At 49.2% G+C, this 26,837-nt stretch overlaps 1 protein-coding gene across 1 annotated transcript in view; it reads right to left on the bottom strand.

Annotated features, from left to right (window-relative positions):
• Window positions 1–282: 282 nt before the first annotated feature.
• Window positions 283–26,837, bottom strand: part of LOC132324629 (uncharacterized) — a 46,523-nt gene continuing 19,968 nt past the window's right edge. Inside the window, exons 2-10 of the mRNA XM_059840952.1 lie at window positions 10,583–10,622; window positions 7,253–9,418; window positions 5,384–6,460; window positions 4,388–4,444; window positions 3,344–3,444; window positions 2,979–3,043; window positions 2,250–2,401; window positions 2,008–2,160; window positions 283–880 (exon numbers count right to left, since the gene is read on the bottom strand). Of these exons, the coding sequence (XP_059696935.1) occupies window positions 561–880; window positions 2,008–2,160; window positions 2,250–2,401; window positions 2,979–3,043; window positions 3,344–3,444; window positions 4,388–4,444; window positions 5,384–6,460; window positions 7,253–9,389 (4,062 nt within the window). The 5' untranslated portion in view covers window positions 9,390–9,418; window positions 10,583–10,622 and the 3' untranslated portion in view covers window positions 283–560. The remainder of the gene's footprint in view (window positions 881–2,007; window positions 2,161–2,249; window positions 2,402–2,978; window positions 3,044–3,343; window positions 3,445–4,387; window positions 4,445–5,383; window positions 6,461–7,252; window positions 9,419–10,582; window positions 10,623–26,837) is intronic.

Raw genomic sequence — 26,837 nt, 5'->3', positions numbered from 1 at the left:
CGCCTGGACGAGGTGGTGGGGGGGTTTTGCAGCCAGCATCCAAAAATGCTGCAAGCACCAAAAATGCTGTCCCCATCACTCAGTGAGTGGGGGCCCACCTGCCATAACCTGAGCAGGTTTCTCACCAAAATTTTAAGTTCTGGAGATGTTTCTCAGCCAGGCTGGAAGAAATACCCCACAGATCCTCACCCTGCAGAGCTCTGCCTCGGGGGCAGGAGAAAGCAGGCAGCACTGAGCAGGATGCAGAATAATTTTTAATTTCACAATAAGCACCAAAGCATCTTATTTCCTTTTTTCTTTAAAAGAAAAATGAAGTTTTTAATTTTCCTGTGCAGATCTCGAGTAGGGGTAAATCAGCAAGCATACAGCAGGGTGGAGCAAACATTTTGCTCCCCAAGCTGAGCAAGCATTAAAAAAAATTAAGTTACAACATGAGGAACACTGTTGTGGGATATTCAGGGTCCATAAAACACAGCAGAAGGGTTGGCACAGCCAGGGGTTGTGGCAGAAACCTGGGGAAATGCAGGAGTGCCTGCACGGGTCTCCGAGGCCCGCCCCCCTCAGAGCGGGGGAGGCCGCTCTGGGAATTGCAGTCCCGCCTGGCCAGGGTGGGCACGGACACTCCAGAGCCACTCGGGGGGCCTGGCCCGCAGCTTCAGCTGGAAGGGGTCGAGCTGCAGGCACTCCTCCAGGCCGTGCAGCTCCATGGCTGGCTCGTCCCCGGCCCTCACCGCCGCCTCCTCAGGCCTTGGGCTCCTCCCGGGGGCCTGGCCCCACAGGGCCATGACACAGAGGCCACCAAAGGCCACCAGCAGCACCAGGCCGGCCACCAGGGCTGCCCCCACCAGCATGTCAGCGTGGCGGAGGAAGGTGCTGATCCCTGCAAGAGAAAAGCCACGGGTTCATCCCAGCACCCGCTGCCCCAGGGACCCCTCTGTGCTCACAAAGTGCCCCACATCTCCTCCAGGAAGTTCAGCATGGCCTCTGCCACCCTCCAGGAACCCTCACGCCTGCCTCCAGGCCAGAGCATGTCTCCCAGACCTCCATCCCAGGGAAATACTTAGACCTAGAACCCAGAGCAGTGCAAGGATGGTGATGCCCCAGAAGAAAGCAGACAGAGCAAAGCCATTGCCAAAGCCACGCACAGATACACGGAGACTAAAAGGTCTGCTGCTGTTCCCATCCAGGCCTGGAGGGACCCTCCCCATGGCCTAACAGATAAAGATGGATTCATAAAATTACCTGTGTCAGAATATAACAATAACCAACTGATCTGTACAGGCTTAGACTGCTCAAGTTGTTAATTAACTTAGAGTTCGTAGGATGGGTGAGAAATTATATTTGGCTATGGGTTCACATTAAGGTTTAAACCACTGCAGCGATATTGAAGTAGTTTTGGTAAAGCAGCTGCAGTGTTTGGAGCACATATTACAGAATATTTCTGTTTTCCAGCCTGTGAGGCTCCATTACTCTGCAATTGGATTGGATTAGCCACCACTGATTACAGTCAAGCACCACATGCCATCTGCTCGGCCTTGTGTCAAAGCTGGGGTAAACACGAGGAACATCACTGTCCTTCTCCCCAAGAACTACACAGAGTGACAGGAGATCACAGGGCACCCCCAGGAGCCACCAGGGTTGCTGATCACATCAGTTACAGCAGAGGTAGCTCATAAATCACCCCTGATCACACTTGCTTCTAACTTAAGAGCTCACATGTGCCAGGTTGCAGCCCAATGCAGAGAAAGCAGCGGACTGGGGGAAGGGAGCCTAAGGCTCATGGAGAGGTTCTATTCCCAGCCGGGAACTGCCTTGCAAAGGCATTCCACACCCGGCAGGGACACCTAAAGCCACCACTCACAGCGCACATCAGCAGAGGTGAGGGACCCCCGGCTAGGAGAGAGCCCCTTGCCCTGGTGTGCTCGATCCCTCCAGCGACTCTCCCCCAGTCCGGCCAGGAAAGCAGCAGCCCGCGAGAGGGAGCAGAGCCGCAGTTCCATCCTCTACCTGTTCGGGGAGCGCGGATGCAGAGCGTGCCGGACTTGGTGGGAGAATGGTCCTCGTAGTCCTTCTTGCAGCGGCACAGGTAGGTGCCCACGCCATTGAAGCACTCTGCCTCCTCCCCACAGAGGCCAAGCCCAGCCTGGCACTCGTTCACATCTATCATGGGGAATAGATGCTCTAAGTGAAGTCAGGCCGGCCATTAAAGGGTTTATCCCAGGAAAAAAAAAAAAAAGTGAAGCACCCACCTTCAACGAAGAGTGAAACAAGCTGCAGCTTCTCCACACCCACCGAGGTGCCAAGCAGCTCCTCCAGCTGTGAGCGCAGGAGCAGAGATGTGTTCCTCTCCTCTGGCTCCAGGTGCAGCCAGAAGGTGAGCAGCAGGTTGGCATCCCTTGTCCTGTGGGCAGAGGAGAGCCCAGGGTGAGGCAGGAGGAAAAAACCATCACTGCAGGCCCAGCTCTGACAGCCCATTTAGACCTTCTGCCCTTGGCATGAGATCATGGTGCTGCAGGCTCTTGCAAAGATGATCTGTGCTAAGAGGCAGATTTGCACTCTGACCGTGGGAAAAAGGAAAGCCCAGGAGTGGCTCCTTGGCTGGAGCTGGGCTGAAATGACCAGATATTTGTGAAAGTGAATTGTAGTAGCAATCTGCAGTCCCAGATCAGCCTCTGCTGACAGCTCCCAGCTTTCTCCAGCAGGCACTGTGGCAAGTGAGATTTTCCCCTTTTTCCTCCAAAGTTTAAATCCATTTTACACCTATAATACTAAACACCAATTTTCACCATCTTTCCTCTAGGAAACAATTTTTTTTTTCTACTTTCAGGACAAGTTACAGATCAAGGAAGAAGAACAAATGCACAAAAACATGTCTCTTCCTGGGGAAGGAGAGTGAGAAGCCAAGACATCGCTAATCCAAGAAATATTACAGGTTATAGCAGTCCCCTGCCAAGCCAGCAGCACAGCATTAACCCTACCTTTTGACATCCTTTAACTTTATTTCACTGACTCTATTGGCAGAAAGCTTCAGGTTCTTCTGGATCTGCAAAGGAACAGAGTGACCAGTGCTGATTTGATGTTCAACCAGCAGGAGTATGACAGCAAACAGCTTCTTTCCTCACTGTAGCACCCCATCTTGCTTCTCCTTCACAAACCCCCTGGGATGCAGAGGATGCCCCATAGCCCACTGCTCTGAGCCCTTTCTTTAGAAGAATGCCAGTTGTTCCCATTTGCTTAGCTCCAGGTCATCTCCCCCAAAGACAAAAGCACAAAATGATCTCCTCTACATGAAGATTTGGGACATCCCATCTTCTCTTCTCCACCTCCCCATGCCCACACTTACATGATTCTTCAGAGATTCAAGGAGACCCTTTTGGAACTCTTTCCCACCATCAGGAATCCAGCCCTTGGCTTTGATTTCAGCAGTGACTTCAAACAGCACATCTGCCAAAAGACACAAGATCCTGGCACGTTCAAATGCACATAATACAAACAGGCTCCCTACATGAGTTAGCCCTTAAACTTCAACACCAGAACAGCACCATGCTTGTGCAGGTCAGTGCCACAGGGTATTTCCAGGGGCTCTGCATCAGGCAGGACAAGTTGTTGAGTAACAGGTGAACACAAACCTTAGTTAATGCTTCTTGATGAATACTAGAATTGATCTTTCAGTGAAAAACTGACACAAAGCAACATATCCAATAGATATCCAATCACATTCACATGCCTTTAGCCCTTCTGTTTCCCAAAGGGATTGTCAAAATTATTGATGGAGTCTAAAAGCCAGTTTCTCTTGAAATCCAGACTGGCACAGATTTGCCACTTGGCTATTTAAAACCCATTTGTTCATCAGTATTTCCCCCTGTTCAGAGCTTAGGCTCCCTCTGTATTGATTCCTTTGTGCAAGCTGTTTCTGTGGCTTGCTGGGCCATACAAACCCTGCATTTATATTGTTTAGTTGCTCTCCCATAAGAGAGTTTTCCTTCTCTCCCTGGTCTGAGGAGCAGGATTCCTGCACATTTCTGATGCTGGTAGTCATGGGAATTCCACTGGAATACACTGGAGGAACTGAAGTTCATTCACCCTCATTCATTTTAGAAAAACCATATTTAAGTAGCCAACAAGTATTGCTTGGACTCAAACAAGCCAGCATATATGTCAGGATTGGCAGCTGAACTCAGGTTTCTCCGGGGGAGATACAAGTAGCCAAAGCACAACTGTGGGATTGCAGTAACATCTTAAAAAATATTATCTTCAGAGTGGCTACTACTCAGAAACAACTCCCACTGTTTTCTAAATGTAATGAGCAGGTGATATCCAGCACAGCCTCAGGCAGCTCCCTGGGCTTAAGGCAGTGTTTTAAGGCACTTAACTCTGCATGGCTCACCTCCAGGATGGTGCTGGGATTGCAGTCCTGTGTCATTGCCCACAGGTGACATCAGATCTGCCAAAGCAAGGGAAAGCATCAGGCTGCTATCACTGATGTACTAGCAAGGGGGAGGAAAAGTATGTTAGGACTGTGTCATTTTTTTTAAAAAGAGTGCCATGTGCCAGCTCCTGCCTCTGTTCTTCATTCTGAAATTAAATCTCAGGCTCTGAAGACAATCTCTTCTCCTCTACTGTAGAAAGTGCTTTTTAGAAAGAAATAACCCCAATAAACTTCATTTCAATTTCTGGAAGCAGACCAACTCTTATCCCTGTAAAACCACCAGAGCTACCTTGGATCCTAATGGAACAAAACAGCTTGGGCATTACATGCCAGGAAATGCAAAAAATCTGAATAAAATCTACAACAGAGGGGCAAGAACAGTTTGGAGGTAAGGAAACCAACTGGTAAGGATACCAACTGAACAACTCTTCTACTTTTCAGAAATGAAAACACATCAGTAGCTAAACATTGCCTGTGTAAGTGATCTACCATCAACTCCTAAACTTTCTTAAGAGACAAAGGATTTTTTAACCTTTCTCCAGCTTATGGAGCTCAAACTCAGTGATCGTACCTGGGATTCCTACAGAGGAATCAGTGCAAGACAGGACTGTTTAAAACCAAGATGAGCACTCCCAGCCTGCTTTGGGGGTGAAGTCACAGCTGAGAGTCTGGCTCTTCTATGGATAACTCAAAACACTTGGATTAGAAACCAGCCTGTCCCTATGATGAGTAGCACAATCCCATAGGTGTCCACGTTAGAACTGATAATCCTATGTCTTCTCAAGTCCCTCCCTCCTTGGATACAGGAGTCAAGAGTGGTACCACATGGCCCAGCTGAAGGTAACAGCCATGTCTACAAATAAAACCCCTTAAGAGAGTGCTGCATCACTGGAGGTGGACATTGCACATTGCCAGGCATCAGTTCAGCCAGTAATAACCAAAAAATCACCTTACCAAAGATCTCTTCAGTCCTCCCTCCCAGAGACACCGCATCAGCAGCAGTCACACCAGAAGAGGGGTAGAGAGGTGGTTTTGTGCTGGTGTTCAGTGGTGGCTCTGCCAGCTCTGGTGTCTGTGTGTGATGTGCAGCAGCTGGCACTTCTGAGTGGCTGCCACTGGCCTGACCCAGGGTAGGTGATGTGTCAGAGACACCTACACTGCTGCTGGTCATCTCTGAGCAAGGGGAACCAGCTGGGTGACGTGGGACCATGGTGACCAGGGCTGTCCCAGGGGACAGCTCCAAGGCAGGTGGCTCAGCTCTGCCCCCAGTGCCTTGCCCAGCTGGAGCTGGCTCCACCAACATGTCATCTTCATTTTCTCTGCCCTTGCTGCCACTGTCCTCAAGGTTCTTTTCCAGCCTGTTTTCATCCTGACCATGTGTACTCTGGTTAGCACCAGACTGGCCATCTTCCATGAGATCAGGAGACTGTTGGCCCACCCCTTCTGGGCTCACAATGCCAGGCTGGATCCTGCCACCAGCAGGTGCAGCTGGTGGGCCTGGAGGAGCTGTCAGCATGGAGAATAAACCTTTGGTCACCACTGTCCTCCATCTCTCATTTTTAGAGGTGTCCTGGACAGGCTCCTGGGGAGCTGCTATGGTATCACTTGAAGAGCCTACAGTTTCAGAGTCTCTGAATACATAATACTGTCCTCTAAAACACCTGTACTCATGGCTTCTGGAACCACTCCCTGACAGAAACAACACCTGGACCTCAGTGGCTCGTGCAGCAAAGACCAGAGTGCCTTGGTTGTGGCAGGCAAACACCACTTTGGTTTCCACACTTGATGAGACCCCCTGGAAGATGATCTTGTCCTGGTTGTTGCCACAGCCATCGTTCCCCTGGAACCCTTGGACATAGATGACAATGTGCTTCTGGGGGCCCGCCCAGATGGTCCAGTTGCACCAGATGTTGGCATTAATGTCAGCATGCAGTGGGAGGTAGAACAGGCCAGACCCATCCCGGAAGATGAGGTGGCAGCTCCTGATGGGAAAGTACTCAGTTACCCAGGGAGGGCCAAGCTCTGACACCTCTGGAACACAGGAAAAAAAAAAAACATGCTATCAAAGGTTATTATATTCACAAATTATATCACATATTACATTTTATACTATACATCAGACTTTTGGGAGCACTGCGAACTTCCACAGGAGAAGCAGCATTTCAGACCCTCTCCTGCTACAAGATTTCTGTAGTTTCAGCCCCTGCAGCCACATATCCACACTTCAGCTGGAGCTAAGCCTCTGTGAGAGGCTGCATGAAGCAGAGCCAGTGCCAGACAGCTCCAAGATGGACCCAGCACTGGGCAGGCCAGTGAGGAGTCCTCCCTGAGAAGGAAGGAGTGACTGAGGCAAGGTGTGATGAACTGACTGCAGGTCCCATTCCCCTGCCCTTCCAGAGGCAGGGGAGGAAGTAGAGAAACCAGGAGTGAAGTTGGGTATGGGAAGAAGGGAGGGAGGGAGGAGGGGAAGCTTGTTTTAAGATTTTGGTTGACTTCTCATTATCCTACCCTAATGTGATTGGTAAGAAGTGAAACCAATTTCCTCAAGTCTGTTTTGCCTGTGGTGGTAGACTGTCAGTGATCTCTCCCTGCCCTTATCTCACCTCACAAGCCTTTAATCACATTTTTTCTCCCCTGTCCTGCTGAGGAGCAGCTTTGGAGGGCACCTGGTGTCCAGCCAGGGTCACCTCAGCCCAGACAACAGGTTATGATTGCCAGGTGGAGAGTGCAGGTAAAAGGCAGAGCCTTTGTCCTTGCTCCTGCCAAGGAATTTTGACTTCTAAAGATGACTTGTGGCAAGACACAAAGTGCTGGGACACCTACCAGCATGTTTCCCTTGCTGTCCTTCTGCCATCTCGGTGTTCCTGGCTACACCAGAGGGCTCCCAAGGCTTTTGGTCTCTTGGCAATGTTTCTCCCCACAGAGCTGCAGGCAGATCAGGGTGTGCAGGAGTGGTGCTGAAGGAGGCAGCTGTCCCTTGTCCTGCACCCACTTGCACAGCTTCTGTGGCTCCCTGCTTTTTAAACCCCCTGAATCTGGAGACAGAAGCTGGTTTGTCACTAAGAGCACTGTCCTGATTCTGCACAGGCACCTCATGCACCTCTCTGGTGTCTGGCAGGGAAGCTGGTGTCACCCCAGAGCCTCTGGTGACGTGGCCCTCAGGCTGAGCAAGCCTCACACCAGGTCCTGGGACAGTGACAAAGACTGGGGAGGGACTCCTGGCCATCAGGCCCACAGAGGCTGTGGTTTCACTTCCCTGTCCCAGCACCAACTTTTGCTTCCCAGGGCCAAGGTATCTGGAGGACCCATGTGTGTCCAGTTCAGAGGCTACTGATGGATGGCAAGGTGGTGAAGGGGAGACCATCTCCTGTCCTCCTGAGCTAGCTGGGGAGATGTCCCTCTGCCTGAGACTGACAGGGTCCCAATCCAGAGCAGCTGCTGGAGAGGCCACCATGGACAGAGAGTCCACTTGTGGAGGAAGAGGTGCTTCAGGAACTAAATCCAGAGAGCCAAAGCCTTCAGGGATAGGCACTGTGGAGGAGGTCACCAGCACAGGGATGGCTTCTGTCCCCAGGGCAGGCACCGGTGTGAGAGGATGCTCCAGCCCTGTTGCCAAAGCAGGTACAGCCAGCCCTGGTGCTGTGGGATGCAGTGCTATTCTCCTCCTGACAGCTCCCCCAAAACTTCCCAGTGAGGAAATATCCATGAGCTTGGTATGCTGGAGGCCAGTTGTGCCTAGCTGAGCTTTAGGCATGGATAAATGCCCCAGACTGCTTTGGCTTCTCTCAGGAAGTAGCTGCAAATGGTCCCTGGTGGCCACATCAGAGGGGCTCCTCAGGCTGGGCATCAGGTCCTTGGCGAGGCCATCAGCTGGGACACTCAGCAGGGCAGGGCTTCCTTCCTTCTCCAGGCTGGCTGTGCTGAGCTGGCTGTCCCTGGTGGGATCTGTGCCCTCCTGGCTTTGTCCTGTGCCAGGGGACAGAGGCTCATGGTGTGCCGCCAAGGCCAGGCGACCCGTGCCTGTTGGTTTAATGGTAAGCTGCAGGTGGCCCAGACCTTTTGGCCTCAGGGTAGGGCTCAGGACAGGCTGGCTGCTCTCCAGACTCACACCTGCTGGCTGCCAAAAAGGTTCTGCTCCCTGGAAGGCACCAAGCAAAGGAGTTTCCAAAAGCACACTGTGCACAGGAGCAGAACTCACAGCACTGCCCTCACTCGCGGAGGGATTCTGCCCCCAGATATCCTGAGCTGCAGTGGGGATTATTCCCTCAGGTGTTCCTATACCTGGAGCTTCCTGAGCCTCCAGCAGCTCAGACCCCAGCCCACAAGGAGCTGTTGTTTCCAGAGCCTGTGTGCTTGCATGTTCACATGGGAGAAGCTCTGTAGGACTTCCCACAGCTGTGGTGTCCAGAGTGATCCCTCTTCCCTGCATCCGTTCACTGCTTAGCACAGTGGTGCTGCCATGCGTGGTTGCAAAGCCCGGTGCATCTCTAAAGTTTTCAACCCAGCCAGACTGAAAGCCACCACCTTTCTTTGGCAGTTTTGAAGCAGAAGTTCCAGAAATCACATCATCTTTGGATGAAGAGGCACCTTGCTGGTCTTGGAAGATGTAGTACTTCCCTTTAAATCCTGCATCTCTCTGGTTTGGCAAGTACCTCTTCAGCAGCACAACATGGACAGCCTGAGCAAAGGTGGCAAAGACATGCATCTCCTTTTTCCAGCAGGCATAAACAACACTGTTTTCCACCAGGGAGGAGACTCCTTCAAACAGAATTTTGTCCTCGTTTTTGTTGCAAGCATCCTTAGCAATAAATCCCTGGATATAAATGATGATGTGCTTCCTGGAGCCTGCCCAGATTGTCCAGTTGCACCAAAAGCTTACAGGGAAATCAGCATGGAATGCTGGAGGAGAAAACTCCCCATATTTGTCCTTCAGCACTCTGTGGCAGCTTCTTATAGGCATGTAGGCCAATAACCAAGGAGACACCAGCTCTGGAAGATAGGAAGCAACAACCAAGTTTTCCCCCCTTTCCACTTTCAAAGAAATAATTACCATCTTTATTTCCAGAAATTATCTTCAGGATCCCTCTCCTCCCCATTTTGGTACCTCCTGCTCCCATTTGCCAACCAACATGGAAACCCATGAGTGGGAAAACCTGGGAGAAAGCCCTTGGAAAGCTGGAGAAGCCCTGGCCACCACCACCTCCTGCTCCATGGAGAGCCAGGCTGTGCCCCCACTGCTGCAGCCCCAGAGCAGCGCACACTCATGGTTTGAGCCCCCCCATGGCCATGCAGGAGCACAGAGGTCCCAGGACAGCCACACAGTGGGTGCCACTCATCCCAGGGAGGCAGCTTCTCCTCTGCAGGGTCAGGCTGTTCAGGGACCAGGGCTGAAGGCTCAGGGAGCTGCCCCAGCTGGGTGAGTTAGGAAAGCAAAGGGAGCACTGCTACATTTGGTTTCAGCCTGTGGGCTGGGTTTGTTGTTTATACACCTGTAGAGCTGAGAGACAAAGCTCTCCTAAAGGCATTTCCAATCTCTTTGGTTTAAAGGTCTCAGCCAAGCCAGAAGCCATTAGAGCCCCAACATTACTATCATCACCCCAACACTACTATCTCCCCACAGCACTCAAAGTGGAAAGCAGCTTTCCTTAGGGAAAAGCAGTGTTTTCCAAAACCACTTTCTCAAAGCCAGAGGAGTGGCAAGTTCAGGACAGATTTACCCTAGAGGAGCGCACTTAAAGTTTGGGTTGAACTTTTGCCACTTGTTTTAATTGCTGCAGTGCTTTGCTCCTGCCTGCAGGACCTGCTCTGTGTCAGGGACTTGGCAGCCACAGGACAGTGGCACAGGTTATCTCCCACACCAGCACTGGCTTTTCCCTACCCCAGCATGCAGTACTGATCAACCACATCCCACTCCCTCTCCACACCATCCCACAGCCAGCTCCTGATTTCCCACACTACTTATTGGTGCCTTAAAGTACCCAACAAGTTCTGAGGGGGAAAAAAAAAAAACAAAAAAACCAAAAAAAAAAAACAAAAAAACAACCAAACAAAAAAAACCACACAAAAACAAACAAAAAACAAGACAAACAAAAAATAAAGAAAAACCAAAACACAAACAAAAAACCAGAGGCTGATCTGAGAACTAATTCTCACCTGATTTAACCTCCCAATGCTCCTGAGAGGATCCCCTTGCCTATAAAAAAAGAAAATAGTCCAATTGCAGGCCCAAATACCAATTCCCAATGTTTTTAACACTGCTCAGAGAAATGCCAACACCAGCCCAGTGGGAAGGGAGAACCAAAGGAGTCTGGTGGGTTGGGGTTTTGTCTGCACCTGGACCAAGTCCCAAGGTCACATCATTTATTCCATGTGATTAAAAACCTTCTCCTCTCCCTGCATCCAGAAGAACTGCCTGATTTGTGCTGTTGGACCATAGCCAATACAAAAACCAGCCCCAAAATACAGCAAGCAAAGCCAGTCAGGCTTTAATCTCTCAGAGCCATGCAGAAGAGAGAAGGATCTGCCAGCAGGCAGGACACCACACCCAAGAGGGGAGTTTCCTACAGAGAACCAAGCCCCCACTGCCCCTCACTCACCCCTGCAGCAGCACCAGCAGCAGCACAGCAGGGCCCCAGCATCACCCCAGGACCCTGCCCAGCAGGAGCTGGCCCCAGCACCCAAGGCATCAAGAGCAGGGCCAGAATAAACAGGGAGGGTAAAGGCCTCATGGCAAGGGTTTACCAGGGGCACAACATTAAATAAGACAAAAAAAAAAAACCAAAAAAAACCAACCAAACAAAAACCCTCCCTGTCTCTCCCCAGAATAATCCCTCAGGCAGAGCAAGTGTGCAGTCACCACCTTTCCCAGACTCTCTCCAAAACACATCCCTACAGCAAAGGAGTTGGCCTAGCAGCCCACTCACTCATATAGGGCCCTGTTTCACCAGTGCCAGCAATTAGCTAATAGCAATTAGCTAATCAATGAAATGAGGCCAGCTATAGCTTGTTAGGTACAGACTTATTCTTTCAGTTTGCTACCCAAGTGTTGTTTTTGTGCTGGGTATTTGGGTAAACATATTTCCATTTATAACACATAATATTCTAACCTGACATTAAAGTGGTGCTGATACCCCAATGTGACACCAAAGCAGAGCCCAAGTTGCTTGTTGTTTTATAAAAGAAAAAAAAATTTAACTACGAAAGTGGGAAAGAGTCCTAATGTATAAGTGAGTGTTTCCATCACAACATTTTAACCTGCTTCTGCTGAAGGCTGTGATTTCCCCCAGGGCTGCACCATCCTGAGACAGGACTGAGTGAAACAGGTGAAATTGCCTCAAAACACAAGCAGCTCCTCTCCTCATCTACATTTAATGAAGTGTGGAAAGAAAATAGCCCAGGTGATGATGTATAAATTATTAGATGCTTAAAATTCTTTCAGCTGTAAGAGTCTAACTTGTCATTAGGAGCCACACAGATTTGTCAATTAGGCTGTTTGACATGCAGCTTTGACAATGTTGCTTTTAGAATGTCAATCATCATTTAGCAAAATAAAAAACCTTTTTTTTTTCTTCCAGCTCATCACAGCCTGACAGGATGATGGATGTTCAGGGACAAACACCCCCACGGGTTTTTTGGGGGTCAAATCAAGCAGTTCATCAGACTGCCCCAGCTGCCTGGGTTTTCAGCTGTATTGGAGCAAGCAACTGCATCCCAGCTCAGAATTTTTAAGCTTTTCCATCCACCCCATTGCAGTCCCAATGACCAAAAGGCCAGTGAGAGCCTGTAACTCTCCCACAGCCACCTGTCCATAACTACATGTGTTCGAAGTGACCCCAAGCCCCCTCCTGCTGTCCGGGTGTGGACAGACCTGCAAAACCCCTCTCCCATTTTCCACAGAAAGAAAGAATCTTGGAAAATCACTCTCAGATGATGGAGTCCAACTATTAACCAGACACTGCCTGGCCCAACACGGAGCCATGCCCCTGAGCACCACATCTGCAGGACTGAAATCCCTCCAGGTATGGAGCCTTTGTCCTTATGGGGGACTACAGCTTGCCAGATGTTGTCTGGGATCACCGCACAACTGGCACAAATAGGTTCAGAAGGTTCCTACAACACCTGGATGATGATTTCCTGGTACAGGTACTAAAAGAGCCAGCTGAGATGCCCTCCTTGATTTGCTGCTTGCTCACACAGAGGGTCTCATGAGGGAAGGGCGCATTGGTGGCTGTCTTGGCCACAGTGATCACAAAACCACTTTTTTTTAAAAGAAAAAAAAGAGTTTAAAAATCTCTGTTGACAATGAGGAAAGGTGCCAGCAAAACTTCAGCCCTGGACTTCAGGCTGCTCAGGGTAAGGTTCCCTGGGAAAATGTTTTTACAGGCGCTGGTGTCCATCAGTGCTGGTCACTTTTTAAGCATCACCTTCTAAGGGCACAGGAACGGGCAATTCCCCAATTTTCAGAAGTCAAGCAGACAACATAAAAAGCTGGCTTGGCTGAGCAGGGATCTTCTTCTGGAGGTATGGCAAAAAAGGAAGCAAGGTCAGGTGACATGGAAGGAATACAGAGGTGCTGTTCACCACTGCAGGGAGAAAATTTGTGTGGCCAAAGCTCAACCGGAGCTGAAGCTGCCCAGAGCTGTGGGAGACCATAAAAACAGGGGGTTTAAGTATGTTAATATCAAAAACCAATGCAGAAATAACATCAGCCTGTTACAGGAGGAGGATGGTCACCTCACAAACAGGGACATAAAGCAAAGATGTTTAATGTTTTCTTTGTCTCTGTCTTCAACACCAATGATGGGGTAAGGGGCTCCCAGTGCCCTGAACTGAGCCCTGAGGACCATTCCAGTGCTCCAGCTGACCCCTGTGAGTCTGTGGGGCCTGCTGGGATTCATCTGAGAACACTCCAAGAGCTGGCTGATGTCATTGTGAGGCCTGTCTCCATGACTTTTGAATTGGCTTGGGAATCTGGAGAGGCCACAGTGTAGTATTGTTCACAAGGGTCCCAGGATGAGGGAAGAGACGAGAAAGTTGACTCCATGTATCAGAAGGCTTGATTTATTATTTTATGATAGATAATATATTAAAACTATACTAAAAGAATAAAGGAAAGGATTTCATCAGAAGGCTAAGCTAAGAATAGACTAAGAATGAATAACAAAGGCTTGTCTCTGACCGAGACAGTCTGGGCAGGTGAACTGTGATTGGCCATTAATTAGAAACAACCAGATGAGACCAATCACAGATCCACCTGTTGCATTCCACAGCAGCAGATAAGAATTGTTTACAGTTTGTTCCTGAGGCCTCTCAGCTTCTCAGGAGGGAAAAATCCTAAGGAAAAGATTTTTCATAAATCATGTTGGTGACACCACAGCTAACCAGAAGCTGGCAAACATTGTCCCAGTTTTCAAGAAGGACAAGAAGGATGACCCTAGAAACTTCAGGCCTGTCACATTCACCTCAGTGACTGGTAAATTATGGGGAGGATTGTTCTGGGAGGTATTGAAAAGCACCTGAAGGACAAAGCACTCCTCGGTCTCAGCCAGCACAGCTTCATGTCAGGAAAATGCTGCTTATCAAACCTGATTTCCTTTTATGGCAGGGTTACCCACCCAGCTGATGAAGAGAAGCCAGTTGTTGTTATGCTTTTGGTTTTCAGTAAAGCTTTTGAGACTGTCTCTCATGGGAGCCTTCTGGACAAAATGTTCAACCCCAGCTGGATAAGCACATCCTGGGATGGGTGAGCTCACAGCTGGGGCACAAAGGGTTACAGTGAACGGACTGACATCACACTGGGGACCTGTCACTACTGGGGTTCTGCAGGGCTCCATCCCTGGCCCTGTGCTCTTCAACATCTCCGTAAATGACCTGGACACAGGACTGGGAGGGACACTGAGCCACTTCACAGACAATACACAAGGGGGAGGAGCTGTTGGCTCCCTTCAAGTCAGGGTGATGCTGCAGAGACCTCAACAAATGAGAGGACTGGGCAATCACCAACCATGTGAAGTTTAACAAGGGCAAATGGCAAATTCTGCACCTGGGATGGTGCAGCCCTGGATGTACAGACTGGGGAATGAGAGGCTGGGGAGCAGTGCCATGGAAAGGGACCTGGGGATCCTGGTCCATGGCAAGTTGAACATGAGCCAGCAATGCCCTGGCAGCCAGGAGGGCCACCTGAGTCCTGGGGGGCATCAGGGACGGCATCCCCAGCCGGGCAAGGGAAGGGATTGTCCTGCTCTGCTCTGCACTGGGGCAGCCTCACCTCGAGTGCTGGGGGCAGCTTTGGGTGCCATGATATAAGAAAGGCATTAAGGTATTAGAGAGTGTCCAAAGGAGGCCACAGGGATGGTGAAGGGTCTGGAGGGGAAGCTGTGAGGAGTGGCTGAGATCACTTGGTCTGTTCAACCTGGAGGAGACCGAGGAGAAACCTCACTGCAGTTGCAGCTTCCTTGGGAGGGGCAGAGGAGAGGTAGGCACTGATCTCTTCTCTCTGGTGACCAGTGACAGGATCTGAAGGAATGGCCTGAAGCTGTGTCAGGGGAGTTTATGTTGGATATCAGGAAAAGGTTCTTCACCCAGGGGGTGGTTGGGTGCTGGAACAGGCTCTCCAGGGTTGTGGTCACAGCACTGAGCTGATGGAGCTTAAGAAGTGTTGGGACAACACTCACAGGTACTTATTGCAATTCTTGGGGCTGTTCTGTGCAGGGCCAGGAGATGGACTTTGATGATCCTTGTAAGTCCCTTCCAACTCAGGATATTCCAAGACGACTCCACCCCTCTTTTGGGCTTGGCCATGCAGTTTTTTACCCAGCAAAGAGTACACTGGTCCATACCAGGAGCAGCCAGTTCCTTCAAGGGAATGGTATCAAAGGCTTTAATAAAGTTTAAGTGGACAACATCCATGGGCCATAGACTCCTGTGTGTCCAAGTGGTGCAAACTCCAGGTAAGTGAGGTTTGCCCTCCTGGACACTGAACAGTGTTGTTACCAGGATGTAAGCCCTGGAAGGGAACCCTGCTGCAAAGCAGGGAGGTCCCTAAGACATCTTACGGTTCATGAAGAGAAGAGGAGCATTTGCTTAATTTAAGCTTAACAGGTGATAGAGATGGTGAAATAAATTGTAAGGCCAAGTTTATTTTTATGTGCTGATATGTAAGTATTTGAGTGATGAATCTTAACGTGGTTGGTTTGTTTGTTTGGTAGCAAGTCTTGATTTTCAGCCAATCTCCATAAAAACATAAATTACTCATTAGGATGTTTGGCCCTTTTGACTAAATCTTCATGTTCAGCAGTTGCTGATTCTTACTTATTTTGGGGTCACCTGGCCCGAGATCTCTTGGAGATCTCCTGGGCACATCCACACTGGCCTTGGCCAAGCTGCACAAATTCTGTACCATGGGGCCAAAATCCCCAAATGGAATGTCACAGCCTTTCTACCAGCTCCTGCACCCCTGATTTCTCAGGAGGAGATTGAATCACCCCAAGATGAGCTGAGGGACCCAGCATGACCTTCAGGAGCCAAGCAGCTCCACAGCTGCTGAGGAGGGCACAGCTGCCTTGGGGGCTGTCATCGTGGACAGTCAACAAAATAAGGCTGATTTCAGCAAGTGTTCAAATCTCCCCCCCAGGCAGCATGATATACCAGGAGCTGCTACTTACAACTGTTCTGCTGTCATTTATGAGGCACCACAGAGTGTCTGAGAGCTTAGGATAGATAAATTTACCATCTGCCTCCCTCTAGTGATTGCATTGCTGAATAAAGAGAAAGTGAAAATCACACTGGGCTAACATTCATAATTCTGTCATGCACCAAAAGCAAGTGGGAAGAGCTAAAGTAGGATGAGAAATTAAGATTTTGCTCATCACCTCACTAAATAGAAATAACTAGGTCCAAAACAAATGGTGACAGCTAAAAGCTGTTTGCTAAACAAACTTTTTTTTTCAAAACAAGACTATTTTTTAGGAAAAATGGTAACATCACTGGTAGATCTTTTTTTTAATAATTTTCAAAAGCTGTATTATTCTTTAGAGCTTAGCAATGTGCCCAATGAAATTCCAGGGACAGATGCAGGGTGCTCATCTCAACAGCTCCATCCCTCAGAGTGAGCTGGGAGGGCTCTGCTTGCAGGGGCTGCTCTATTATTTATATGTACATTATGTAGAACGAGATCCCTGTATTCAGTGACCAGAGATAAGCATCAGTTTAAGTCCCATTTCTTTGTGTCACTCATTAAAGTCCAGTTTCTTTGTGTCACTCCTCAGCCAGATTGATTTTAGCTCTGTTGGGGCCACAGGGGCAATTTCACTCTCAGATACAATTAAAGGTAAGGGATTTCTCAGGAGCTGATGTTTTCCTTAAATAGGGAGCTGGCTTTCCTTGATCACGAGTTGCTCTTCCTTGATTCAGCTGCAAATCCTCTGGTCTGTGCTCAGGGGTGTTTCACATGAGTGATGCCATCACACTTTATCATGGTGTTTCACCTGTGTTGATGGTGGACTGTAGTACTATTAATATAATTGATATATAGATTAAACTGTGTGTTTTGTGGTATTTTTATAGAGCAATGGCACAGATTGTACACTTGCAAGATTTGTAAAAATATTAGTAGTGATTTTTCCCTAGGCTTTCAAGGCACCTATTTCTTCTTTATTCCAACCCAGGCATCCTCAGGCACTATTATTTAACCTCAGTGAGAGAAGTTAGACCCACAGCTACATCCACAAACAAAGAGCTGCTGGTCCTCACTTCCCACCTCACCTTGAAGGATGCTCCTGCTCCTCAGAGAAGCAAAACTGATTGCAGAAACACCCACACTCAGCTCCTACTGCAACTGGGAGAAATCTAGCTGAAAACCAGTGTAGCTCAAACAAAATAAAATAAAACCCACCAAGAAGTCCAAGTTCAACACCCAAGCTCTAATATCTTGTTTAGCCCACGAGGGCACCCTCAGATGTTGACAGGAATTCTTTTCCCAATGGGATTATCCCACACAGCAGAGGAAAGTTCATTGGTGCATCCTGCTGCCAGAGAGAGCATCTCCCTGACAACTTTCTATGCCAATTTGGCTCAATAGCAAGGCAGGAAGAACATCCCCTTCTTTTTCTTTTTTCCTTGCAGGGTGACTTTTCTTGGTCCTTCAACAGAAGGACTCAGAGCAGCCACTCCGCCACCAAGAAAAGCTGTTTAAACCCAAAAAGAAGATGAAGCTCACTGAGATGGGTTTGGTGAAGTGGCTCATGATGAGAGGGACAGAGTAGCTGTCACCCCAGCCAGGGATTTCGACCCTCTGCTCTGTCCTGGCAGGGGTAGACATGGCCCTTCTGCCCCAGACCAGAGGGACAGTGGCAGGCAAGAGGGCTGATGGCCATCTCTTCGACACCAGGAGATTCCAAGGCCAGGGCTGGCTTGGGAGGGTATGGGAGGGCTGGCATTCAGTCAGGCACGGGCAGGCTCATCCCATTCCTGGAACAGCTGCCACCTTCTGCAGCAGGAGGAAAATCCAGAACACAAACCCTGCAGCAGGGGTGCCCCAGCCACTGGCCCTCACACCCAGCCGGGCCACTGCTGCTGCTGGGAGGAAAGCCAGGCTGCAGGCAGCTTTGTGTCCTGCAAAGCACTGCAAAACTGATTTATATTAAAAATAAAGAGCACACAATACCGAAGTGCTTGGGGTTTGTCTATTAATCTCTCAACAGTCAGCTGCAAAACTAACAAATCCTCTGCAATGGCAGCGGGGAGCCGCGTCCCAGCTCATTCCTCCCTCCCCCTTTTACAGCTAAAAATAATCAATAATGGCTGTCCGAGACAGGGGGACCAAAGCAACCTCACAGGCTGCGAGATCATGACTCACATCTTCACTCACACGCTGGCTGGGCACAAAAACCCCCACGGGGCCGTGTTTGCCAGCCGCCGAGGTGGAAAATCTCCTGTGGACCGGCAGGCACCCGGCCGGAGCTCCAGCATCCCTCCTTCTGCCATGACCCTGCAGCGCTGCCCTGCTGGTAAGGGCTGAAAACGAGAGTGACGCGGCCAGGGTGAGAGTGGCATTATCCTGCCTGCCTGCTGCGAGCGAGGGCTAATTGAACCCCTCGGGAGCAGCGAGCCCCCGGGGAGGCAGCGGGGTTGTTGTTCTGCTGCTAATTGCTGATTGCGGCTGCCATCGGCAGCGCGGGGGACTTGCTCGGGGCGGCCCGCGGTGCTGGTAATGTGCCGGAGGAGTTTTCCATCCCAATCCCCATCCGGAGGCGCCACCCTCCTGGCCAGGCAGCTCACCCTGCTCGGGTGGCTCCGTCCTCTCTCGGGCACATCTGCACGCAGCTGTTTCCCCTCGAACAGCAGCGGCACCGAGGGAGAACCAAAACCAGTCTAACACCATTCTAACACTCCGACCGCTCCTTCTGTGGCCACCACATTTCAGGAACTGGCCACAAACCCCAAATTTCCCACCTGGCTCTCTGCTGTCCTGGCTCCCACCGCCCCCGGGGCGGGAGGGACAGACACAGCCTCGTGTCTCTGCGCTGGCACCGCCTGCGAAAAGCCCCGGAGCGCCTTAGGGACTTTCCCAGCCTGGCAAAAAAAAATCGTTCTATTGCACCCTTGTGCCCCAAAGCAGCCTGTCCTGCGGTGCACAGGAAAGGGACGCGCCAGCACCGCCCCGCACTTTCAGGATGACTGCGGGACGAGGTGTGAGGAGCGCGGTTTGTCACCGCGGCCACCCCCGCTCCGCCACCGCCCTTCACCGGCGGCAGAGCCCGTGGCGGGGGCGGCCACGACGCTCTGCTGCTCCTCTCGGTGCTGGTTCATTACTGCACAGCTGGGGAGAGGGACGGGGATCCCATTTAAAAATAAATAAATTCTAAAAAGACCTTGAGGGGAGAAAAATAGATAAAATAGCTGCCACAAAGGCTGTGGCCAGATTGATGGGATTTACTGCCTGCCTGCTCAGGAATGCCGTGCCAAAGGGTGGCATAGATCCTGTACTGACGCTGTCACAGGTCTAGTGCAAGCTGCTCTTTGCCCCGGGTTGTCCCTGTTCCAGGCCAGGTGGCTGGGTCTGCAGAGGGACTGACCCAGCCCAGCTCTAGTGGGGCCGGGAGCCTGCCAGGTGTCATGGCAAACGTGCCAAGAGGCCCTGGGGGAGGGATTTTCCCAAAAGCCCCGAGTAGATCTGCACAAGCTCCCTCGTGTAACACTCCCCCTCCCCTCAGCCAGGGCTGTCACACACACTTTGGGGAGGTGGGTGTGGGATCCCATTGCTTGGATTTGCTTGGGATCCCAAACCTTGGCCAGGTGTGTGCCCCAAGCTGGGGACTGTGACTGGAGGCTGCTGGTGGTGAGTTCTGGCAGGGATGTTCACTGCTCCACAGGCAGGCAGGCAGAGTCACTGAGCAGACCAGGGGCACTCAAAATTGCCTTATCTGTGCTGATAAACCCCTCCTCCCATCCTTTGGCCTCCCACAGTGAGGAGGTTCACCACAGGCTCCAGGAGCCTGGCGCTGCCGTAGCCTTGAACTCCCTGTCTGGGAAAAGGTTTCAATTCCAACGTGCTGCTGCTGCCTTCACTGGACACCCACCAAACTGGAAGGTGCTGAAGGAAGGCAGCAGGGATTGCTGGGGTGTGAAAAGGGGGAAAAAAAAAAAAAAAAAAAAAAAGAAAGAAACTGGTGCTTTCAGGATGATACTGCAGTCAGGAAGTGGTTTAAGAAACAGTGTTAAAGTTCAAAGTGAGAACATGGCACCAGTTTTTCCTCCAGTGCTGTTAATTACACGTGGTTCTGGAGCATGACAATGTATTCCTGGTACAGAGTTACCACTTCCTGCTTTTGCTAAAGACTCTCACACAGAGCGGAAGTGAAGGCAAATGTTGAAAATCCAACAAACAAATCATGAAAATGAGGACAAATGCCAGCTCTGAAAGGCTGCAGGAAGCGCTGCTCTGTAAGCCCTCACCACGAAGCCGCTGAGGGACTACAGTGGCAAAGGCAATAAAAGAGATGGATTCTTCTTCCTGCTCTGTGCAGAGAGCAAATGGCTCCCAAATATTGTGCCTGGCAGCACTGCCTTCAAAATCACCCAGACATGAGCTGTGGTGCCTCCAGCTTCAGACAAAAGCCAAGTATTTTGGTGGAAACCCCTTGGGGAATGGGTGCTCAGAAACATTCTGTTGTACTGGGGCTGTACAACAAAGCCAGAGGCAAAGCCCTGCCTGATTTCAAGGCAGACATGAGCTCAGCCTGAAAGGTCTAAATCCCAGCTGCTCTGTGAGTTGCCTGCAGGGTGGATGACTGGGCCCATGCTGGCAGCTGCCATCATCCTCTGCATCAGCTCTTGGAGAGACAATCAGAAACACTTCCAGGTCCTCCAGCAGGGCATTCCAATGACTGTGCCACAAACGTGAACATCCCCAAACCACAGACTGAATGAGCTGTCAAAGGGGAATTTCCTTCCCCTTCAGCCTGAACTCTCTTTTACTTCTGTTAATGACTCCACATGAAGGAATCCAGATGTTAGAAACAGCAGTCAGACCAAAACGCTGGCCTGTGTCCGTGTGTGACACTTCCCCTCTGTCCTGGCTGGCTGGGCTGGGAAGGAGCACGAGCCCAGCTGAGCAACAGATTGCATCGGCTGAACAACTGCCAGCAGCCAGAGCAAATCACCAGCCAGAAAGAAAAATCCCACCTGGAGCAAGCCAGAATAATTGCTGGTTAAAAAAAAAATAGACTGAGCAAACATTGCAGCCCTTCATGGCCCTGAAAATCAATATCAAAATTTTAAAAAGGTAGTAAGAGGTGTGCTTGGAAAAGGGATTTGAAAAATGGCACCCTGGTCACCACAAGGGAGTGCCACCCATGCTGAGCCAGGGAGGATCTCATGCCATGGATAATTCTGCAGGGCCCAGTTCCTATAGTAACACATTTATAGGGATTTTCAACAAATTGGCCTGCCTGCAGTGGAACAGGAACTTCATATCCCCTGGTGAGGCTGGTTGGTGGCTCTTAGCCACCAGCCCCCATCAAAAACCCTCCTGGTTGGGGTATTTGTGCTCAGCTGGGCTGATTTGTACATGGCTTTGAGGTCTCCAGCCCTGATTTGGATAGCAATGGTTCACCTGGTGCCACCCCTGCCCTGACAGCTTGCTGACCATGGAGCAGAGGGGCTGAGACTGTCGTTCTTTAAATGCAGAAGTAATTTGGCAGCTGGGCTTATGGCAAATGATCCTAATGAAAAGCAGCTGTCTCATGCCTGTAAATAGGATTGTCTATGCAGCACTTTGTCCTAATAGAGTAAAATCAGAAGATAGGAATTTTATATAGAAAGAGTTGCAGTCTCAAATCTAAGCTCTCCTGACAGGCCAGCACCATTGGTTAGAGGAGGAGCTTTTAGGGACAGTCAAAAAAACCTAAGCACAGAGAAGCCAGGGTACCACAAACAGCTTTTAATGCCCTCCCCTGCTTCCAGCCACTCTGTAAAACCCCCTAGCAAAAGACAGACTTTACATCACACAAACTTCTCCAATCCCAACCTTCCCTTGCTCTCCCAGGCTGGTTTCTCTGCCAGGCCCTTGTTGGCCTCCCCAGGCTCTTGCTGGTGGCTCATCCCCAGCTGGGTTTGTGCTGAATGACCACAGAGAAACCCAGCTCAACCTTCCTCCCTGAGCAGGCACTGACCCAAGTGACAGCCTGTCCGTGACACAAAGTGAGTGGAAGCTGGGGGACACCAGGATGGTGAAGAGTCTGGAGGAGAAGCCGTGTGAGGAGCAGCTGAGGTCACTCGGTCTGGTCAGGCTGGACAAGAGGAGACTGAGGGAAAACCCCAGTGGGGTGTTCAGCATCTTCACTGGGGCAGCACTCTCAAGGCCAGTGACAGTGATCCCAAAATCCGCCAGAAAATAAACTTTCCAACACAGTTTGAAGCATTAGAATGCTGGCATCCTTTATCAGCACGGGACACACAGGAGGATGTCTCCTTCAATCTGAGGTGTGAGGTGAGACTTTGCAGCAGGGTTTTTATCCTATCATAATCATACATATTTACTACAATGTGCCTCCTAGCTTACACATAAACATCACTTTTCCTGGAACTAATTTGCATGCATCTGTCTCCTACTGGAAGGCCTTTTATGGTCCTGGAGGGTCATCTAAAGGGGTCTCTGATGGTTGCACTTACTGAATCCTTCAATATTACAGGTGGCCTTTCCTTCAACTTTTTTTTGGGCATGCAGTGTTGCTTCATGCTACATAACTTGCCAAAAATCCACTACAGACCTCATTTTCTGTTTTTCCACACATACATTTCCAGCTACATTTATCATCCCGAGTGCATGCCTTTACATTCTTTCATCTCTTTTGCCAGTTAGTATTTAGGCTCTGCCCAGCAACTTCAGGGGAGCTGAAAATTTCTATTCTCTATGTTATTTATCAACAGGACTCAAGAGAATGGTATGAAGCTGAGTCAGGGGAGGTTTAGTTTCGTATCAGGAAAATCCAGTCCCCACTGTGTGTAAAAAAGCCCACAAGTTTTTCCTGTGCTTTTGCCGTTGAAGACCCCCATTTGCTTTTCCAGGCCACTCTTGATTCTGTAGCTCTCTCTCAGGCCTTTCCTCAGTCATTCCTTCCCAAATCCAGGGCTCACACCTCACACAGACTGAAGCTGCTATGTGTGGGTCCCTGTGGTCTCCTTCTGAACCTTCTGCAGTTCACCTCTGCCCTTTTGGGATGAGCAAACCCAAACTGTGTGCATATTGAAAATGCTCTTCTAACTCTTTATCCTGCTTCTTGAATACCAAACTATTTTTCCTCCAAGTATATGTTTATAAAGATTTTTAGATCTTAACATGAACAAAAATTCCCTGGAGCTGAGGCTGGCATCATGCCGAGATACACATCATTGTAAAAGACAAATTCCAGACCCTGGGATATTCAGACTAGACCAGATTAAAAGGAAAAGAAACTTGAGAGGAATTTAAAAAGAAGTAGGTGGGAGGGATGTTTAATGTAATGTTAAAGCAGCACCAGTTTATTCAAGCAGATGCCAGGTGACTAAATGAAAGGCTGGCTGTTTTCTTCTGCAATTTGTGCCCTTTCCTTTCACAGTCTCCCTTCTGGGGATAGAAACAATAACATCAGCTCTGGAGCACCATGTTTATCTGCTCACTCTCACAGAACTACACCCACACGGGTGATCTGGAGTCTGTTTGGTCCCCCAGAGATAGGCAAGGTGTAAACATGCATCTGGAAATAAACTATCCATGGGTTTTTCAAAACCACTGTGCTTCACTTGAAATCATGGACAAGATACAGACAAAAGGGGGGGAAAAGCCCCTAAAATATTTCTATGCACCAGATACAGGCAGGTGAAGGGCATCATTTACCACTTCAGCTGCTCCACATGAGGCTGGGCTTGGCACCATTCCTGCCCTGACCATTCCTGCTGGGCTGCATTGCCGGGGGAAGGGCACAGCTGCTGGATCTGGAATCACACTGTCCTGGAACACCTTCTCCCAGCCTGGTGAAACTGGGAGAGGAGGTGACTTTATCACCTGGGCTTCTCCTGTTTGCTGCACGGCTCTGGGACACAGCCCTGCACACTCACCAGTTAGGAAGGCGTGGAGTGACTCTCCTGGATTGTGCAGGAGCTTCCTCTCCAGAGAGACACCATCCACAGGATGGATGTCAACAGGATGGAATACAAAGATGGATTTTCTCTAGCAGGCTTCCCACTCTGCAAATGTGGCTTAAGGGTTTCCTGAGCAGAGCTGTGCTGAGAGTCTCCCTACCCTCATCTGACCTTGGCAATCTCCTGCAGAGATCTGAGTTTTTCCACATCCTGTTTGGATGAGGGACAACAGAGTGTCACTGGATTCAACCACAGCTTTCTCCATGGAGAGGTTAAACTGCAGCAACTCCCCTTGCTTCTCCAGGCAGGAGGCACAGAGAGTTACCCAACACAAAATAAAGAGGGAAATAATTCCATCCAATGCCCTTGTTCTTTGAAGTCACATGAGGCAAAGGGCTGAACCATAGACACAGGGAATGAAGGACTCTTATTATGATTAAGTGCCATTAAAAATTCCAGTGCAAAACTCATCTGTGTAATTAGGTCAGTATCAATTACCCTGATAGAATGATTCAGGTGTCTCCAGCATTAAACGCCAGCTACATACAACAAACATCCTCAAAGAGGGGAAATCCAGAATGGACCAGCTGGGAACAAGCAAAAATAAATCTGGGAATGGATGTCACACTCTTAACCACCCACACAGAGCAGGAGGTCCACGTTCTCTCTTAAAACACACTCAGAGTATGGAAAAAGCGTAGGCAAGCAGGAAAGGGCCCTCACATGTCCTGGAAGTGCCTGGAAGTGGAATCAGGGACCAGGCATCCTCAGAGATTCAGTGCATTGGGTCCGTGCCAGTTCCTCCTCCCAAGAGACAGGCGCATATTTCCTTTCCAGCAGGCAGCTGCAACTCCATCACACAGGATGGCTCAGGCAACACAGAGGAGAGCTGGGAAATATAACAAATGATGACATAAGCAAGTGCTATTTCAGTGTAGCAAATTGAAGGATGTCAGTCCAAAATCAGATCAAACGTGAATATTCTTGAAAAGTTTTGAGATGCTTCAATTAGAGGTCCAAAGACAACCCCTCCATAATGCCCCTACTGTGGCATTCACTTTCTGGCAGCTCTGAACCCAATTTTTTCACGTTTAATATTATTCCACTTATAGCTAAAACGGTTCATTTTGCTTTCCTGTGAGGAAGAAAGCACAGGAATTAGAAATTAGAAAGCTGGAGAAGAGTAAGTGGATAATGAGCATTGAATAAGAACTGCTGACATGTATCACATGAAGATACACTTCCTAGAAGAAACAAAAACCCTGTTCAATGCATATATAACCACTGACTACCTATAAACCTTCAATTTTTCCTGCCATACTTTGTCACTAAAAGATCACCAGAGCATCAGGTTTAAGTTGTATCACTGATGGATGTACCATCAACACCCCCTGGGCTGGTCCAGTCCAAAAAGATACTGAAGATATTCCCAGTGTTCACTCGAATTATATCCAGGGAGGAGGCGGCTGACTGACAATCTTCTCATTCTTGGAGCACTGGATGCTGCATGTTCATACAGCACAGGATTTGTTAGAGAGCTCTTTGACAGTGAAGGTAGAAAAAACCAAAAAAGACAAATTCCTGGCAGATAATTTCACTGCTTGTCACCAACCCCTATGGTCTAGAGAAGCTTCTAATGATTAAAGGCTCTCATGAGCTACCAGAAGTGTTTTGTTCTTCCTCTGAGGGGCTGGAGGGTGGATGGAGCCCTGGGTAGGTCCAGCTCTTCCTTGAGCACTCATTAGAACAATCCAGGTTGTTTTTTTATGGAGATGATAGCTCTAAGAACAAATTCCCAGACCAGCTCCAACAAGGAACCTCTCTAAAAATTGAAGGGCACAAACAAAGCTCACCTCTCTTGAAAGACCTCCAGTTTCCAGGTATCACAAAGCATGGCTTATGTTTCAGCTTTCTTGATAGGGATACTCACCATTTCTTCTGCTAAGCATCATCACTGCTGGCACTGCATCAAAATCATGTAGGACAGGCCTAAGAAAAACAATTCACTTGGCCTCTCTGGCATTTATGTTCTCATAAACAAAGTGGTCAACAAGCAACAAGATTATGAAACTTTTAGGTCTCTTGGGCAGCAGCCAAACCTACATCTAAAGCAGGAGTCCGTTTCCTAACATCTTAGAAAGATTGAAAGGAAAGGAAAATGAGACAATTTCCTTTGGATTTTTATCTTTAAAAATTTTCTCTTGCTTCCCATTGTGACTAAACAAGATATCCACCAAAGTGAGGGTTCATTTTTTTAGTTCATCTCTGCCTAGTATTTCCTACCCTGGCAAGATTTTGTAACATCTCTAGTGGGGATTTCTTCCCACCCACTGCTCTCCCTGCCTCATTTGTTTCTCAAAAAGAATTTGTATATGTTTGAATATGGGACAATAAGAAATGCAAATGCTTATGCAGGTTTTGGAAAAGAAGAAAAGCACAAGGGGTCTCTAGGGTCATGAACATGCTTCTGCTTTCTTCAGTATTGCTGAAGAATAATTCAAATCTCAGTAAAATTTTGCTCTAATACGAGGCTCACAAGTGAGTTTTCAGGTCTGATCTGCTAAAGACAGGTGAGAGCCTCCCCACTTGGCCAAGCAGTTCTATAGACTGAGCAGAAATCACACAATTATTTCTAGCTCTATCACAATCTAATGTTACAGGATACCAGGAAAGCAAGAGCACAAAATATTAAGAACCAGAATGATCCTACAGGTAAGAAGACAGAGAAGAAGTGGCTTGAAGGATGATGTTTTCTGAAGTCACAACTCAAATTTATTGTGCAAATGAA

The sequence above is a fragment of the Haemorhous mexicanus genome, chromosome 3 (genome assembly GCF_027477595.1).
Source record: "Haemorhous mexicanus isolate bHaeMex1 chromosome 3, bHaeMex1.pri, whole genome shotgun sequence".
Classification (NCBI taxonomy): Eukaryota; Metazoa; Chordata; class Aves; order Passeriformes; family Fringillidae; genus Haemorhous; species Haemorhous mexicanus.
This window is presented reverse-complemented; position numbering and strand designations above follow the sequence as displayed.